At 52.6% G+C, this 13003-nt stretch overlaps 2 protein-coding genes across 2 annotated transcripts; one reads left to right on the top strand and one right to left on the bottom strand.

The window, feature by feature from the left end:
• Positions 1-2569: 2569 nt before the first annotated feature.
• Positions 2570-3614, top strand: AYO21_09125 (hypothetical protein; the record flags this gene model as incomplete). Its single annotated transcript, XM_022659063.1, has 3 exons — positions 2570-2761; positions 3087-3294; positions 3355-3614. The coding sequence occupies 3 exons, from the start codon at positions 2570-2572 to the stop codon at positions 3612-3614; spliced, it is 660 nt and encodes a 219-aa protein (XP_022508602.1).
• A 1702-nt stretch (positions 3615-5316) lies between these two features.
• AYO21_09124 (hypothetical protein) lies at positions 5317-11761 on the bottom strand (the record flags this gene model as incomplete). Its single annotated transcript, XM_022659062.1, has 5 exons — positions 5317-5836; positions 6481-6729; positions 9994-10239; positions 10294-10424; positions 11714-11761. The coding sequence occupies 5 exons, from the start codon at positions 11759-11761 to the stop codon at positions 5317-5319; spliced, it is 1194 nt and encodes a 397-aa protein (XP_022508601.1).
• Positions 11762-13003: the final 1242 nt, after the last annotated feature.

Here is a 13003-nt window from a genome sequence, read left to right as displayed (position 1 = left end):
ATGTTCGCCGCGATGAAGAGGAGTGAGACAGTCGACCAGCCTGTCGATGCTTCCATTCAACAAGAGGCTGCCATCACTTTCAATCCGGCAAGTCACCGTAACCGAGGGCCAATTCACATGTCCTACCCAGGCTTGTACGCTCCCTGCACTATTAAGCCGAACATCATCCATGGATTGTCACAGGGTCTGTTCTGAAACTTCATCTCGTCCGAGGTGTTTCGCCCTGTACCTTGGGTCTCGTCGACGAATTTTAGGAACGAAAAATGTCAACTCCACAGATCAGACGTGATGCTGACACGCAGTTTGTCCGAGGGGCGTCTGAATATGAGGACAAGCCACGAAGGGGCTGGGGTGCGCAACAAGCAAGTCCCACCCCGCTTGGACGCAATCATGGTCAACAATCCGTAACGAAGACAGATCTTGGTAATGACGAGGTTGGCGTCGGTGAAGAGACCGTGGTCGTGATCACGAAGATATTCCTCAAGTGATTGATGCACCAACCGTATAATTGAACTCTCATAGTCCACCTCGACTAGCCCGCAACAGCAGTCGATAAGCCTCTTCACAGAGGAGAGATTGTCCCTGTCGAGATCATGGTCCCCGGGCCGTAATGCCATGGTATGCTGTAACTCCCGCACAGTCATCGGTCTCCTGGCGTGGGAAACCCACATCAATGTTCTAAAGGCAAGGTCGCGTCTTGCCTTGGGCAGGGTAAAAATTCTCTGAATGGTTGATTGGAAGGCATGAGTCATATCAGTTGAGAGATGAAGTAATGCTCGCCTGACATCTGCCTTCGTAATCTAGTCTAGAAGAGTCTTTATCTGCAGAGCTGGGAGTAGAAACATGCCATTGGCACCAGGTGAAGCTCGGCCAGACCGTGGCAGTCTTGTACGTGATGCAGCATGCTTTCCTGGGCATGGACATGGCGATTCGCTTGGAAGATTGCGGTGGTGTAAAGGTAACGTCTTCCGGTTCGTGTCCGCTGCCCGTCCGTCGGTCTCTGAATCCTCGACGACTAGATCCTTCCGGTCCGTCTCACTGATCTGTTTTGTCTGAACGACCGAGTCCGACCGAGTCCATCAGTACTTTGCCCAAGTCAACGGGGAACGAAAGCGTCATGGGTGCGATGAACGGAGGAAATCGTTGCGAAAATGTAGCGAGCGCTCCCTCTTTCGGTACTGCAGCAAGGTAGATCGAAGTTGTTCAAGCGGTCGCTCAACATCATCAGGGAATACGCACCGGCACGGTCGCCATGGAAGAAACAGGTTCCGTCTGCCACTTCTGTGGGTGCGGGAGGCGGAGGGTTCTGGGTTGAGTCGTCTCAGCCGTCAAACTGCGCACCTTGCCGATCTTGAAGAGGCCCTTTCTGACAAGTCTCGGACGAAATACTCTCCCAGCCTCTGGTTCGCTGCGTCAACTTCTGACTCGTCATAAGACTTGCCAAAGTGATGGCCGGACCAAGAGAGAAGTGATCGCTTGACCAAGAGAGGTGACAAGCAGGATTGTAAGACTTTGAAGGACAAGGACCTACAAGACATTCCTTTCTGCTTGGAGTGATTTCAGGGAATTTGTCAAATTTCTGATGCGGACTGTGAATGAGAGAGTGGAGCAACCCAGGATTGAAGAATGTGACACGTATCGTTGAGTCCGTCACAGACCATCCGTCGGGAATACATGAGCGCGTCGGTAAGGGAGTCCAACCGAATGCATGTAGACCACCGGTCTCGCCTTGAGCATTCGAACATTTCGTCGCTGTTGCTCTGCTGTTATTTAGAATTGCCGCACATCCCTCTAAGTTCCCGGCGTGCGCTCATCGTGGCCGGTAATAGTAGATGTTACCCGCTACTACTGCCTGCACGGAAGCTTTCAGTATCGGAATGCTGTGCTTAACCTTCAGGTATTGGACGGCATATTGAATGACTGAGAGGGGAGTTAATGTCTGTGTTGACCGGGATGTTGGCGATATCGCGGTGGCAAAATATTTTGATGCCTGGCCAACAACCCGCGTCAAAGAGCCACTCATCCAGTATGTCCGGTCATGACAATGTATCTCGATCGAGCGTCAATCCTTCAGGCAGGGCTCCCTAGGAGCAAGGCAGCTGGGTGGGAGGAGGGCGGGCTGAGCTGGAGGCCAGGCAGCCAATCTTGAAACTTCGAGCCACCAGAGGATTCATGACGTGGTCCAATGATGGCAGTCTTCAAATGAGAGCACCTACAGTTTTGGAGCTCTTCAGTGGACCCGTGTTGCTGCTCCTAGTGGTGCCGTGAGCTTCATTTTTCATATCACTCGCCACAGGTAGTCATCACTCCGCAACAACGCCATGGCACATTCCATCGCGAGATACATTCCATCGTGCATTGATCTAGAGCCGAAGCAGACATGATCAGGCGTCAAAGCAGTACCAGGATCTCATGATATGATGCCTTGCTGACCCACGAAGAGGTTCTCTGTCCTGGCACCGTGCGACCGGCCATCTGGTGTAAATCGTCCACGTCGAACCCTGGTCATGTCATTCTGTACCTGCACGGGGGATGTTGCATTGCCGGGTCGCCGCAGAGCCCCCGGAAAATGGCTGCCCATCTGGCCAAAGCAGTCGGCGCCCAAGCCTTGTTGACCGACTTCCACCTGGCATCCCAGTTTCGGTTTCCCACACAGATCGAGGATGCAGTGGCCACGTTGAAATGGCGGCTAGGACGGGATATCGAGGCTCCAGTTTCAGGTCACGATAGGGGATTACCCGCTAGACGGCCGAAGCACAGAGTCTGGAAATTTGTCAATCGGCACCAGTGATGTTGATCTGGTGAACAAATGTCAAGTAATGCCTGATATCCCCATCAGTTGGGAGAGTGTAATGTTGACGAGGCGCTGCTCAGGCGCAAGTTTTCGAGGTGCGCGGTTAGCCGTACGAACCGCACGTCTGATCTAATTGTTGGCACGCCACCAGAAGATCACAATGAACAATGATTTGTCGTCTCCTCATCAGGCTGCCACCATTTTTCATTCTCGTGGCGTCAATGCAATGTACAAGATTCTGTGAATGTGATCGTTTAACCAAAGACAGGCCTTGTACCAGAATGAAACGCAGACGCTGGAGCCCGGTCTCCTCGTCGCCAGCGCCACCAGTAATGCCGGCTTGGTTGACGGCGTCGGGGCCGATCTCGGCCTGGTCCAGAGCCCTCTTGAACGAGGGGACCAAGTTCGTGGCGACCGGTTAGCTGAATACGAGCAAGAAGCACGAGGTCGTCGACATAAAGTTCCAGATGCTGCACACCTCTTGGTGTTTGGCATCGCCGGTTGATCCGTCCAATGTTGGTCCCGAATCTTCGGTGACTGGACACAGCTCGGGGTTATAGGGGTATACCGGCGAGTCCTTTGTCGGAATCAAGAGATACTCGATCTCCAGGAGAATATTATCAGTTTCATCGACACGTCGAACCTGCGGACCAAGGGCGACAAATGCTCCGACACGGACAGGGAGGTCGCGCGGTTCCTGGAATCCGCGATCGCGACGAGCACGGCGCAGATACGGGGGGAAACGTCGCAGACGCGCTCCGGCTCAGCAGTAGGCGGCGCAGCGTGGGCGATGTCGCCAGCGGACCGGCAAATGCCATGAGTGATGTGCACGATGGCCATCATCCCGCTGAATTGTCGGTGGAGATGCTCACAGCCTCACGGAGACGGTGGTCAAGAGTTACCAGCCCCTTTGGGCTAAGATATTCGGGTAAGGGTGGCCGTGCTTGGACATGGTTCGCCTCTCCAAAACGCAAGCGGCGCATATAGAGGCAGACAATAAGTGACGCGAGACGTCTTCAACTGGTCACCTCCTTGGAAAATTCCTTGTACGGCCAGGCCGGGGCACCTTTCAACATTATGTTGGTCACACGCGAAAAGGAGTACATTTCTCAGCGTCTCCGCCATCTCCGGGACATGGCAAAGCAGAGTTCTTGGAAAATATTCCCCAGACATGTACCGTTGCGGCATCTCGTCCTGGCAGTGGTACGAGCGGTGTACTTTGGGCACTGCTACTGATCTGTTGAGGCATGGGAGTGTTGTCCATTGCATTTCCAGCCGAACTTGAAGTGTGTTCGCTCGCAAACTGTGATATATCGCTGAGTCTTGGAGCCCCAGGTGTGTAGCGAGACCCCGGCCGCACCGGTCAGTCGGATCTTATGGTGTAGAGGTCGTCGCTTTTTTGGGATGCCGGGCCTCTTGAGTTCACCGGCCAGGCGGGGAGATGAGAATCGATTATAAGGTGGTAACGAGTTCGTCCAAGCAACCCTTCCTTCTCTTTCAACTGAAGGTTCAAGTCAAAAACAATGGACCTTGGTACCAGGTCAAAAGACAAAGTGTTGGAAGCAGGGAGATTGTGTGAGCGCTGAACTAGCATCAACCTGCAAGACCTGAAGAGTAACCTGGGCTAACAGCATCAGCCAACGTGGGGGTGTCTCCTTCTCAGCTCTTGGAACTGCGCTCTGTGCAACCTCCTAGCTCAAACCATACGACGCGTTGTGAATCAACAAAACGCTCTGCAATATAGCGTGCGGGAAGATAGCATCCAGGAAGACAGTGGTCCGGTGCGTTTGGTCGCCGCCGGCAGGGGTCTTCCCCGTCAATTCGACGGAGGGGGGGCCTCACTAGGTTTCCTAGTCTGGGTGTACCAATAGTGGTTGGCTAAAATGGACAATTCGAGGGCGCAGACAAGGCGTTGTCGGGCGTTTGAGGGCATGTGGAGGGGAAGCAATTCGGTCGGAGATTTTGCAAAGGTGCGGTGGTGGAGGACGGACGACGAGGCCCAGGCGCGGACTTTAACCGAGTTCCGCCGATCGCAGGAAAAGAGAGCAGCTGTCAAGCATGCCCTTGGACATGCCCAGTGGATTCTGCTGTTGGTTTAGAACAGGCACATCTCACGGCCAGAGGACTCACAAAGATGCAACCGCATGAGTTCGAGAAGAGATGGTATGTGTCTCGTCTTCCTTCGCTTATGGAGGCTGCCCATGCGCTCAAGGTTTTTGCACTGGTGTTGACTAACGTGGACGACGGTCAGGCGTGTGTATCGATGCATCCCTTCGTGCATGCGTAGGCGGGCCACCGTGAAGACGAGCCGCAACATCATGTGTTATAGCTCGCGATGGAATGTATCTCGTGGTGGAATGTATCTCGTGGTGGAATGTATCTCGTGGTGGAATGTATCTCGCGGTGGAATGAATCATAGCTCGCTATGGAATGTGTTGTGGCTTGCTATAGAATGCGTCGTACGTGGCTCGCGATAGAATGTGTCGTGGCTCGCCCTGGAATGTATCTCAGGATGGAATGTGTCATGGGTCGGGATGGAATGTATTGTAGGTCGTGATGGAATGTGTGTCTCGTGATGGAATGTGTCTCGTGATAGAATGTGTCATGGCGTTGTTGTGGAGTGATGATGACCTATGGCGAGTGATGTCGTCTGAAAACAACCACGAGCTTCGCTTCGAAAACGGTACGCAGATCGTGCATATCCGCCAGGATGGGGGCCTTGCGAGCTGTGGAAAGAGGTTGCCCTGGTGATCTGCAAAACTGTCAATCGGCATGCCTGCTTCTTTTCGCTGAATGCACAGGTGATCATAGTTGCTGCTCACGGTAAGTACAGCTTGGGTTATGGCTGTGATCAGACCTAATCTTTCTTGAAAGTAGTCGATGATCTTGTCGACGATGCCCGGTGTGTAGGTCTCGACAAGGGGGACTTTGGGCGTCGAGACGGTCGTGAAGACTTTGCCCGCGCCATAGACGTTCTTTGTCTGTTGAGTGCCGACCGAACCGAGCGCACCCAGGCTCTGCGTCACGAACACCCACATGACACTGCACACTCAGCTCAGGCCACTAACTAAGGAGTCAGGCCGCCAGCCAAGCAGCTGGCTTATCGCATGTATATAGCAGGAGGGATCATACGTCTTCTTCAAGTGTTGACATCTCTATCTATAGGCTAGTTATCTATCATTATTGATCCCATAGTACACACATTCACCCTCCGGTTAGGTAACTGGGCTAACACTCTACTAGTAAAGAAGGGCGGCAGGCCGTTATGTCGTCCGATTATGCCATTGGTCAATTTCGCTTTCTGCAGCATTTGGTTCTCGTCCACGGTCGTGTGACCACAGCAGTGTTGGCGTAGGTAATGCCATTGGATATGCTGGATCAAGGCTTCTGGGAGATTTTCGGATATCGACTCGGTGAATACCTCACTGGATAGAGTTGTCGTGGCTGGCGTTCACTGTGACGTTCTGGGCCGACTCAGTAGCAATTCAGTATTTCTTTCAGTCACCCCCCTGCGTCTGCGGCGTATGTCCCTGTAGGAACAGTTTTGTCATGGTTACCAGTTTGTGTTGTCGAAGTAGATTCGGCAGAATTTCGTATTTGACGTCCAGTTGAATGTAAAAACGCTCTAGTGTAACGCGCTCCGACCATGTGCACCTTGCATCCATATTGGACGGAGGTGCACTTACGACATGTCGAGTTCGATCGCTTTGGTAGCGTCAGCGATGGCATAGCCGTAGGCTTCAAGCTTAATGTTGGCCTCCGCTCGGTTACAATGGAACGACGGGTCTGCGTCGTACTTTTCTATCGCCTTGGTGTAATAGTCGATAGTAGAGGGCCAGTCATGTTGCGCAAGGCCTGATTGCCCTTGACTTTGAGGGCGGTTGCAGCGGCCTTGTCCGTGGCAAGATTCGAGGCCGTAGCCGAAGAGATTGGGGCTAATTCGGCCGAGTAAATACAAGAGGACAGGTGCCAAAATCGCGACGATTAGCGATGGCCAGAAACATCCCGGTGGAACTGTATTGTAGAACTGATTCGACCATGCAGACGGGTCGTCAGAAATATATGCTGCTTGGCTAATGTAACCGAGCAATTAAAATGAGTTTTCTTCGTTGTACGGCCATACGTTCGTCCTCATTAACGGTTTCTTCTGCAGAGCCGTGTATCATGCTGGGCGGATATCTGCCTCAGCACGGTGCTGGCGCCGGACGACAAGGTGAGGGGCATGAAAAGGCGGGCATCCAAGGGGTTCAGCCCAATAGCCGTCTTGCCTTCACGGACCAGAATGTTCGCCGCATATCAGAATTGTTAAACACTTGCAAACATGATCATTCCCGTAGCTAGCTGCATGCAATGCTTGTTGAGACAGGTTGACCAGGTAGCAAAGGACCACTTTGGAGTCTATCGGAACTCGGGATTATCCAAACGCTTGATAGACGTGCCAATGGAAGACCAATCGAGAGCTAGTCGCCCCAAGTCTCGGTCACGGTCGCGGTCGAGGTAGGTTCAACCGGAACGGTAGGTATTCAGTCGCCCTAGGTAAGTTGTTTAGTGTTTGTAGTAGAGAGCCATATCGGTCGACATCAAAACTCGAACAGAATATCTCGCCTTGAGCTGTCGCTGGGGACCATCGCAGCGACTGGTTCCAACCATGGACAATCATGCGCTGATGCGAAAGGGTGTCGAGATTGATCGGCTCTCCCGAGCGATTCGAGGCGCCGCACTCATCTGCCTTGCGCTCACAATATAATGCCTCTGGGTTGACGCCCCGTGCATTTTTCCAGATGGAGATAAAGGTAAAGGGGTTGACTGGTCACTGGAATCCCAGAAGATGGGCCTCATTCATGGACAGGCATATGCCACCGTTGCGGAGCCATCTTGGGAGAGCTCAGTAAAGTCCTTCTTCTCAGTACCGAGAGTACCTTTCATTGAGGCTCCTTTTCAAAGTTCCATCACGGACCGTCGGTATGGAACGATGATGTTCGGGATGAAGCACCACTTTTTGGAAAGGACTTTGACGCTGCCACATCTTATGCTGTCGAAGTTGCCGCTGAGCAGAAGCGTAAACCCTCTTCCATCGGCTCTAAAGTCAGGATCAGAGCCGACACAATCCCCACTGCGCACATGGCCAGTTCCGCTGAGTGTTTCGTGGAAAGATGATGAATATTTGAGGTTGCCACGTACGAAATTCCGCTCGCGAGAAGAGGTTGGGTAATGTAAGAGAGATTGCATTCCTGGCGCACTATACATTCCACACGACGCCAGATATGTTGGGAGTGCGGTTCAGTCTTTCTGGTCTGAAAGTGGCGACGCGAGAACCCTCGTTAGCGCTGATGGGTTCAAGATGGCTGCAACCCTCTATCGGTGTCTTTTCACCATGGCCAATACCAGTCGTCGTGAAAAGACAGTTGCCATCTCAATGTTGCCGAAGGTTTGGTCAGAGCTATTCACCGAGTACTCGAGGTTGGAGCACACGCTGGACAGGATCGGCGTCCAGCCGTCAAAGGCATTTTGCTCATGAGGTCTTGCGAAATATCCCACAGCTCTCGGAACATGCCGTGGGGGGACATGCTCTTCCCCGAGTCTCGAATGCGAAGACAATATGACATACTAAGTGCATGACTGATCGAAAGATGAAAAGCACTTTGAAAAGAGAGTAAACAGTATGTGATATTGTTGAAAGGGAAGCGCTTGCAACCAGACTTGAGCGCGGCGGTTCCCCCTTGCTTCTGCTTGGGTTACTCCGCCGTGTCCAGGCCAACATCGGTTCTGGGGGTCGGTCAAAGGCTCCGGGGCTCCCATCGGTCAAATTCTCATCCAAACTTGCCTCGGTCTGAGTCGAATACCAGCAAAGTGTCCAAATCAAGCCAGTACAGACGGCAAGGTCCGCGGTCAACCAGTGACGCAACATCAATTTCCAAGGAGAAACCGAAGTCTTCGATGACAAGCTGGCTCATGAAGCAGATGTCGAATCTAGCAAATGCGCGGAGCAGGAATCAACTGACGACAAAAGACATCGTCGTCGCCGCAAGGTCCGAATCAGATACTCCCGTCGCGTGTGTATGATGGGAATTGATCGGTAGGTTGACGCTGGCGAGCGTGTTGGCGTAATGGTTGTCAGCGACCCGTCTTGAAACACGGACGAAGGAGTCTTACATCTATGCGAGTGTTTGGGTGTCAAACCCGGAACGAAATCTGGTAGTTGGCTGGGCAGGGGATGTCTTTCTGCATTTTCAAGCTCATTGTCTCGGCGGAATTGTTGCGATACCTTCTCTGGATGTGGCTGGCCAGACTAGCTTTTTCGTACCTTCCAGGACGATATTTGTCCGGATTGTGGGAGCATGCTGTCTCGAGCCGCCTCCTCTGGGTACCGAAAAAACGCCCAAATACAGTATGCCAGGGTAATTGGGCGCCGTCATGGTCCTGGCTAGTACGAAGGATGCGGTGCTGAGCCATGGCCATCCGTGGCGTTCTCCGGCAATCAGATTCAGGGTGGTGATGTCGGGCGCAAACCCGCCGACTTTCAGTCAATCGAAGCACTTCAACTACCAGCCAAGGTCAGTTTTGGTCCGCTCAACGATGCAACTGGGACAGTACCTATCTGTCTGTGACACAACCTCTGAAGAGCTATTACAACGCAACCAATCTCTAGGCCTGAGATGGTAACGAGCCATCAGCTCTGTTGCCGTCGCTTGATCGATTTGTTCATGTTGGCTGATCTTGACCACTCGAGACTTTTCGAGTAGATACCAATCTGTGAAGGCGCCTGCGATCTGGCCAGACCGAGTAGACAGAATGCGAGTGAACTTTGGTATCCGTTGTTGGTGTTGGTGCTGGTGTTGGTGCTGGTCGTTGTGGTGGTCGTTGTTATCGTCGTTGTTCTGGTGGTCGTTCTGGTGGTCGTTACTGTAGTGGTCGTTGCTGTGGTGGTGGTGGCAGAGGCAGCCGTTGTCGTTATCCTTGTCGTTGTGTCGTCCGCCCGCTTCATGCGGCTAGTAGAAGCAAGGGTGGCCTGGGCCTCCCGAAGCCGGTCACGCAGGAAGTCTTGTGCTTCTGTCTGTCCCTATCTATTCGTTTTTGGTATGGTTTGGTTTGGTTTGGTTTGAATCTCTTTCCTCAATTCAGGGCTCGAGCTCTAGCTCTTTACTTGGTCTGATCTGGTTCGATCTGGTTCGATCTGGGCTGATCTGGGCTGATCTGACCTTTTCTGTGCTTCATTCGGTATCTGGTTGAGCCAGAAAATGTGCAGGAGGAGGACATCGAGCTGATCCAGAGGCAGGCAAACCATGGGGAATTCTATGTCGAACCGACTTCGAATGCACGCGATGAAGGTGTCACCAGGACGGCGCCAGCACACCGCAAAGGGATGGATGCCTTGGGCCTTGACGTCGTCGAGAACTCCCGCTCGATGCAGTTCGTACACTGCCGACGGGGCATAGTGAGCCGCCCTGGGAATTTTGTCCAGTTCTTCAGCCGCCTCTCAAAAGATGCGAGGATCGAACGAGCGGAGGCATATGGCGATCTGAGATCCCAAGGCGTTGTCATACCAGCGCGTGGCTATCAGCCTCCGAACACTGTTCTCGTCCAGAAATCCGTAAACGGCATGGATGTCATTAAAGTAGACAAGAGAGTCCTGTCTCGTTCTGGAGCCAGTCTCGAATGCTGCGACTCCATCTGAGACCCTCGTCCTGTCGGGCACTTACAACACTGTGAGGTCTCCTTGATCCTACAGCTGAAGTCCAGGCGGCGCTGGAAGGATCCTCCGTCGAGGACGACGATTACAGGGTTTCGTCTCGCCCGTGGATGACTCGAATGATAGTATCAGTGATGCTAGACACCAACAGCACCAACATCAACAGCACCAACAGCAAGAGTAACAACACCAACTGTAAGGCGTCTGTCGTATTGACGGGGAGAGAGGAGCCCAGACGCAATCCCTGTTCTTTGTGGTTGAGCGCTCCACAAACGACGCAATGGGGGATTGTCGAGGTTTGCTCCTCAAATGTGAAGACTCATGTGATCCGAATCAGGCTTCATACACACGTGTCGGCGTCGGGTGGTCGTATGATGTTTGGGATACTGCAGCTGCCTCCTCCATCTTGCTCAAATGATGATGATACCGTAGTCCAGTACTCTAAAGTCAAGGCTCTCGGTCGCATTTACTCTGACCGTGGAGATCCGAAGGTCACCACGGCAAGCTGTGACGGTGTCCAAATCCTGCAAGTAATGAGGCCGATTTCTGGTGACCAGTAGTAAACGTAGATCACTCTGGAACCACTCTTAGTCCCTGCGAAAAAACGATCATCTGGAATGAGTCATGTTTTGTTGGGAAAGCAGCGCTTGAGTCTCGACTTCTTGAAGCAACTGCCAGTGGTGCGTAGAGATGTTCGATTTGGTGAAGAACGATCTGACCTTTTGCAATGCAGCGTTGGGAATGGCCATCTTGGATGAGTACAACGTGCTGGCCAGTGGAAAATTTACCATTTTTGGCCAAAACTGGGTAGACAGCCATGACTGCTTCGGGGCACAGCCATCCTTCTGCCTCGATGTCTCCCATGTTTCCACCTCCTCGCTGTGAGCATGTGCATGCTAACCAGGTATAAGTGCTTGTAGAGGCCAAAGGGCCTTATGCACTGTCGATGGATTGTCAATAGCTTTGGCAATGTCCGCCACCATCAAATGCGTCCGACCGTCTCCACGTCCGCACTCTCCAGGACGAGTAGGAGTGCCGACGGCGTCATGTGTCCCTCGCCGGTCAAAGCCAAACTGCCATAGATGGAAACGCGAATCTTATGGACTCGATGCAGGGGGCTGGCTGGTCAGCACTTTCGCTCGAAAAATCTGTCCGGCAGAGAGAAAAAGAGGAGATAAACAAAGGAGAGAGGTGTTGTCAGACAACTCGCTCCGCCGAACCACGCGTACCTTCTTGTCAGTCAAATCATCCTCGTAGGCGTGCTCAGAGGCCTCCATTGTTCCCGCTTTATCCCGCTTCTTGTTCTCCCAGGCACAGACCAATCGATACACAATGGCCAGAACGGCAGTCCAAGATATGGCCGCGCTGAACCGACTCTGGGTCGTTCGCGTTGTGACTCTTAGGTGTACACCGCCCCTAACGTATAGTGTCTCTTGGCTCTTGAGTGTACACCACACCTATGTATAGTGTCTCCTGGCTCTTGAGTGTACACCACCCCTATCGTATAGTGTCTCCTGGCTCTTGGGTGTACACCGTCTCCAACGTAGAGTGCCCCCTGGGCTGAGACGCTCCTGCGGGCTTACACCAGGATCACTAGTTGCCCGACAGCGAGAAGCTGTGGCCTCCGAGGCCTACCCCCGTGGATAGACCATGGTTGCGGAATGATACAGGAGAGAAAGAAGACGGTCGTGGAATGCAGCTGAGCGAGTATTTATGAGGCCCTAACCTCCCCTATTAGGAAGGTTAGCCGAATAATTTCCCACTGCGGTAGATCATCTTTCCTTACCTAATTAATCATATCATTCATTCCACTTATAGATTGTTAGTGTGAGATGGGTGCGTAAGGTGATTGATTACAGAGGACTAGATCGAGGGATGCAGCAGAAGGACAAGCGTTTTGGTAAGCTCTGGTAAAATTTTAATCGTTGAACTTCTTTCTCCCTTGTAAGTTATCCTAGTCTCTAATCTGCTGGTGGTTGGGGTGAGTTTGTGGTATGCGGCGCCACTGAGACAGTATACCGAAGACGACGGCGGCTTCTCATTCGCGTCGGGCCCTTCAATCCTTATGTCTCTGGTAGCACAAGGCCAACTCGGAGCGAGGAACATTCGACGCGCAGGCGATAAGAGCAGTGAGCGCCAGGAAGAAGCGGTTGTCGACGGGTGAAGGAGAATTTCGGAAATGCGCTTTGCGCACGGGCGATACTTGAGTTGGTCGCCATCTCAACTTCCAGATACATTCGGAGGACTTTGGGGGAGAATCTGAGCTTCTGGCCTTGAGGTTCTTTTCCGTGCCCATCGCGGTCATCTAGATGGAGTGACATTGGTTGAGATAGTACTCTAGCGTCAGAGCGCGCGAGGCCAGCGATAGAGCTGTTGCTGTGGCGCCATTTTTCTTATGCTATTCATTTGAGCGTTCCTGACTTCGACTACCGTGGCGTGTTGGTTCGAGCCCTGCAGAACGAAAAGGACATTTATCGCAGAATCGGCCCGCATGAAGGGGTTGCGTCTTGCTACAATGT

Source organism: Fonsecaea monophora, assembly GCF_001642475.1.
Source record: "Fonsecaea monophora strain CBS 269.37 chromosome Unknown Scaff86, whole genome shotgun sequence".
In the NCBI taxonomy this organism is placed as follows: domain Eukaryota; kingdom Fungi; phylum Ascomycota; class Eurotiomycetes; order Chaetothyriales; family Herpotrichiellaceae; genus Fonsecaea; species Fonsecaea monophora.
The sequence above is the reverse complement of the archived record's forward strand: the minus strand, read 5'-3'. Positions and strand labels throughout refer to the sequence as shown.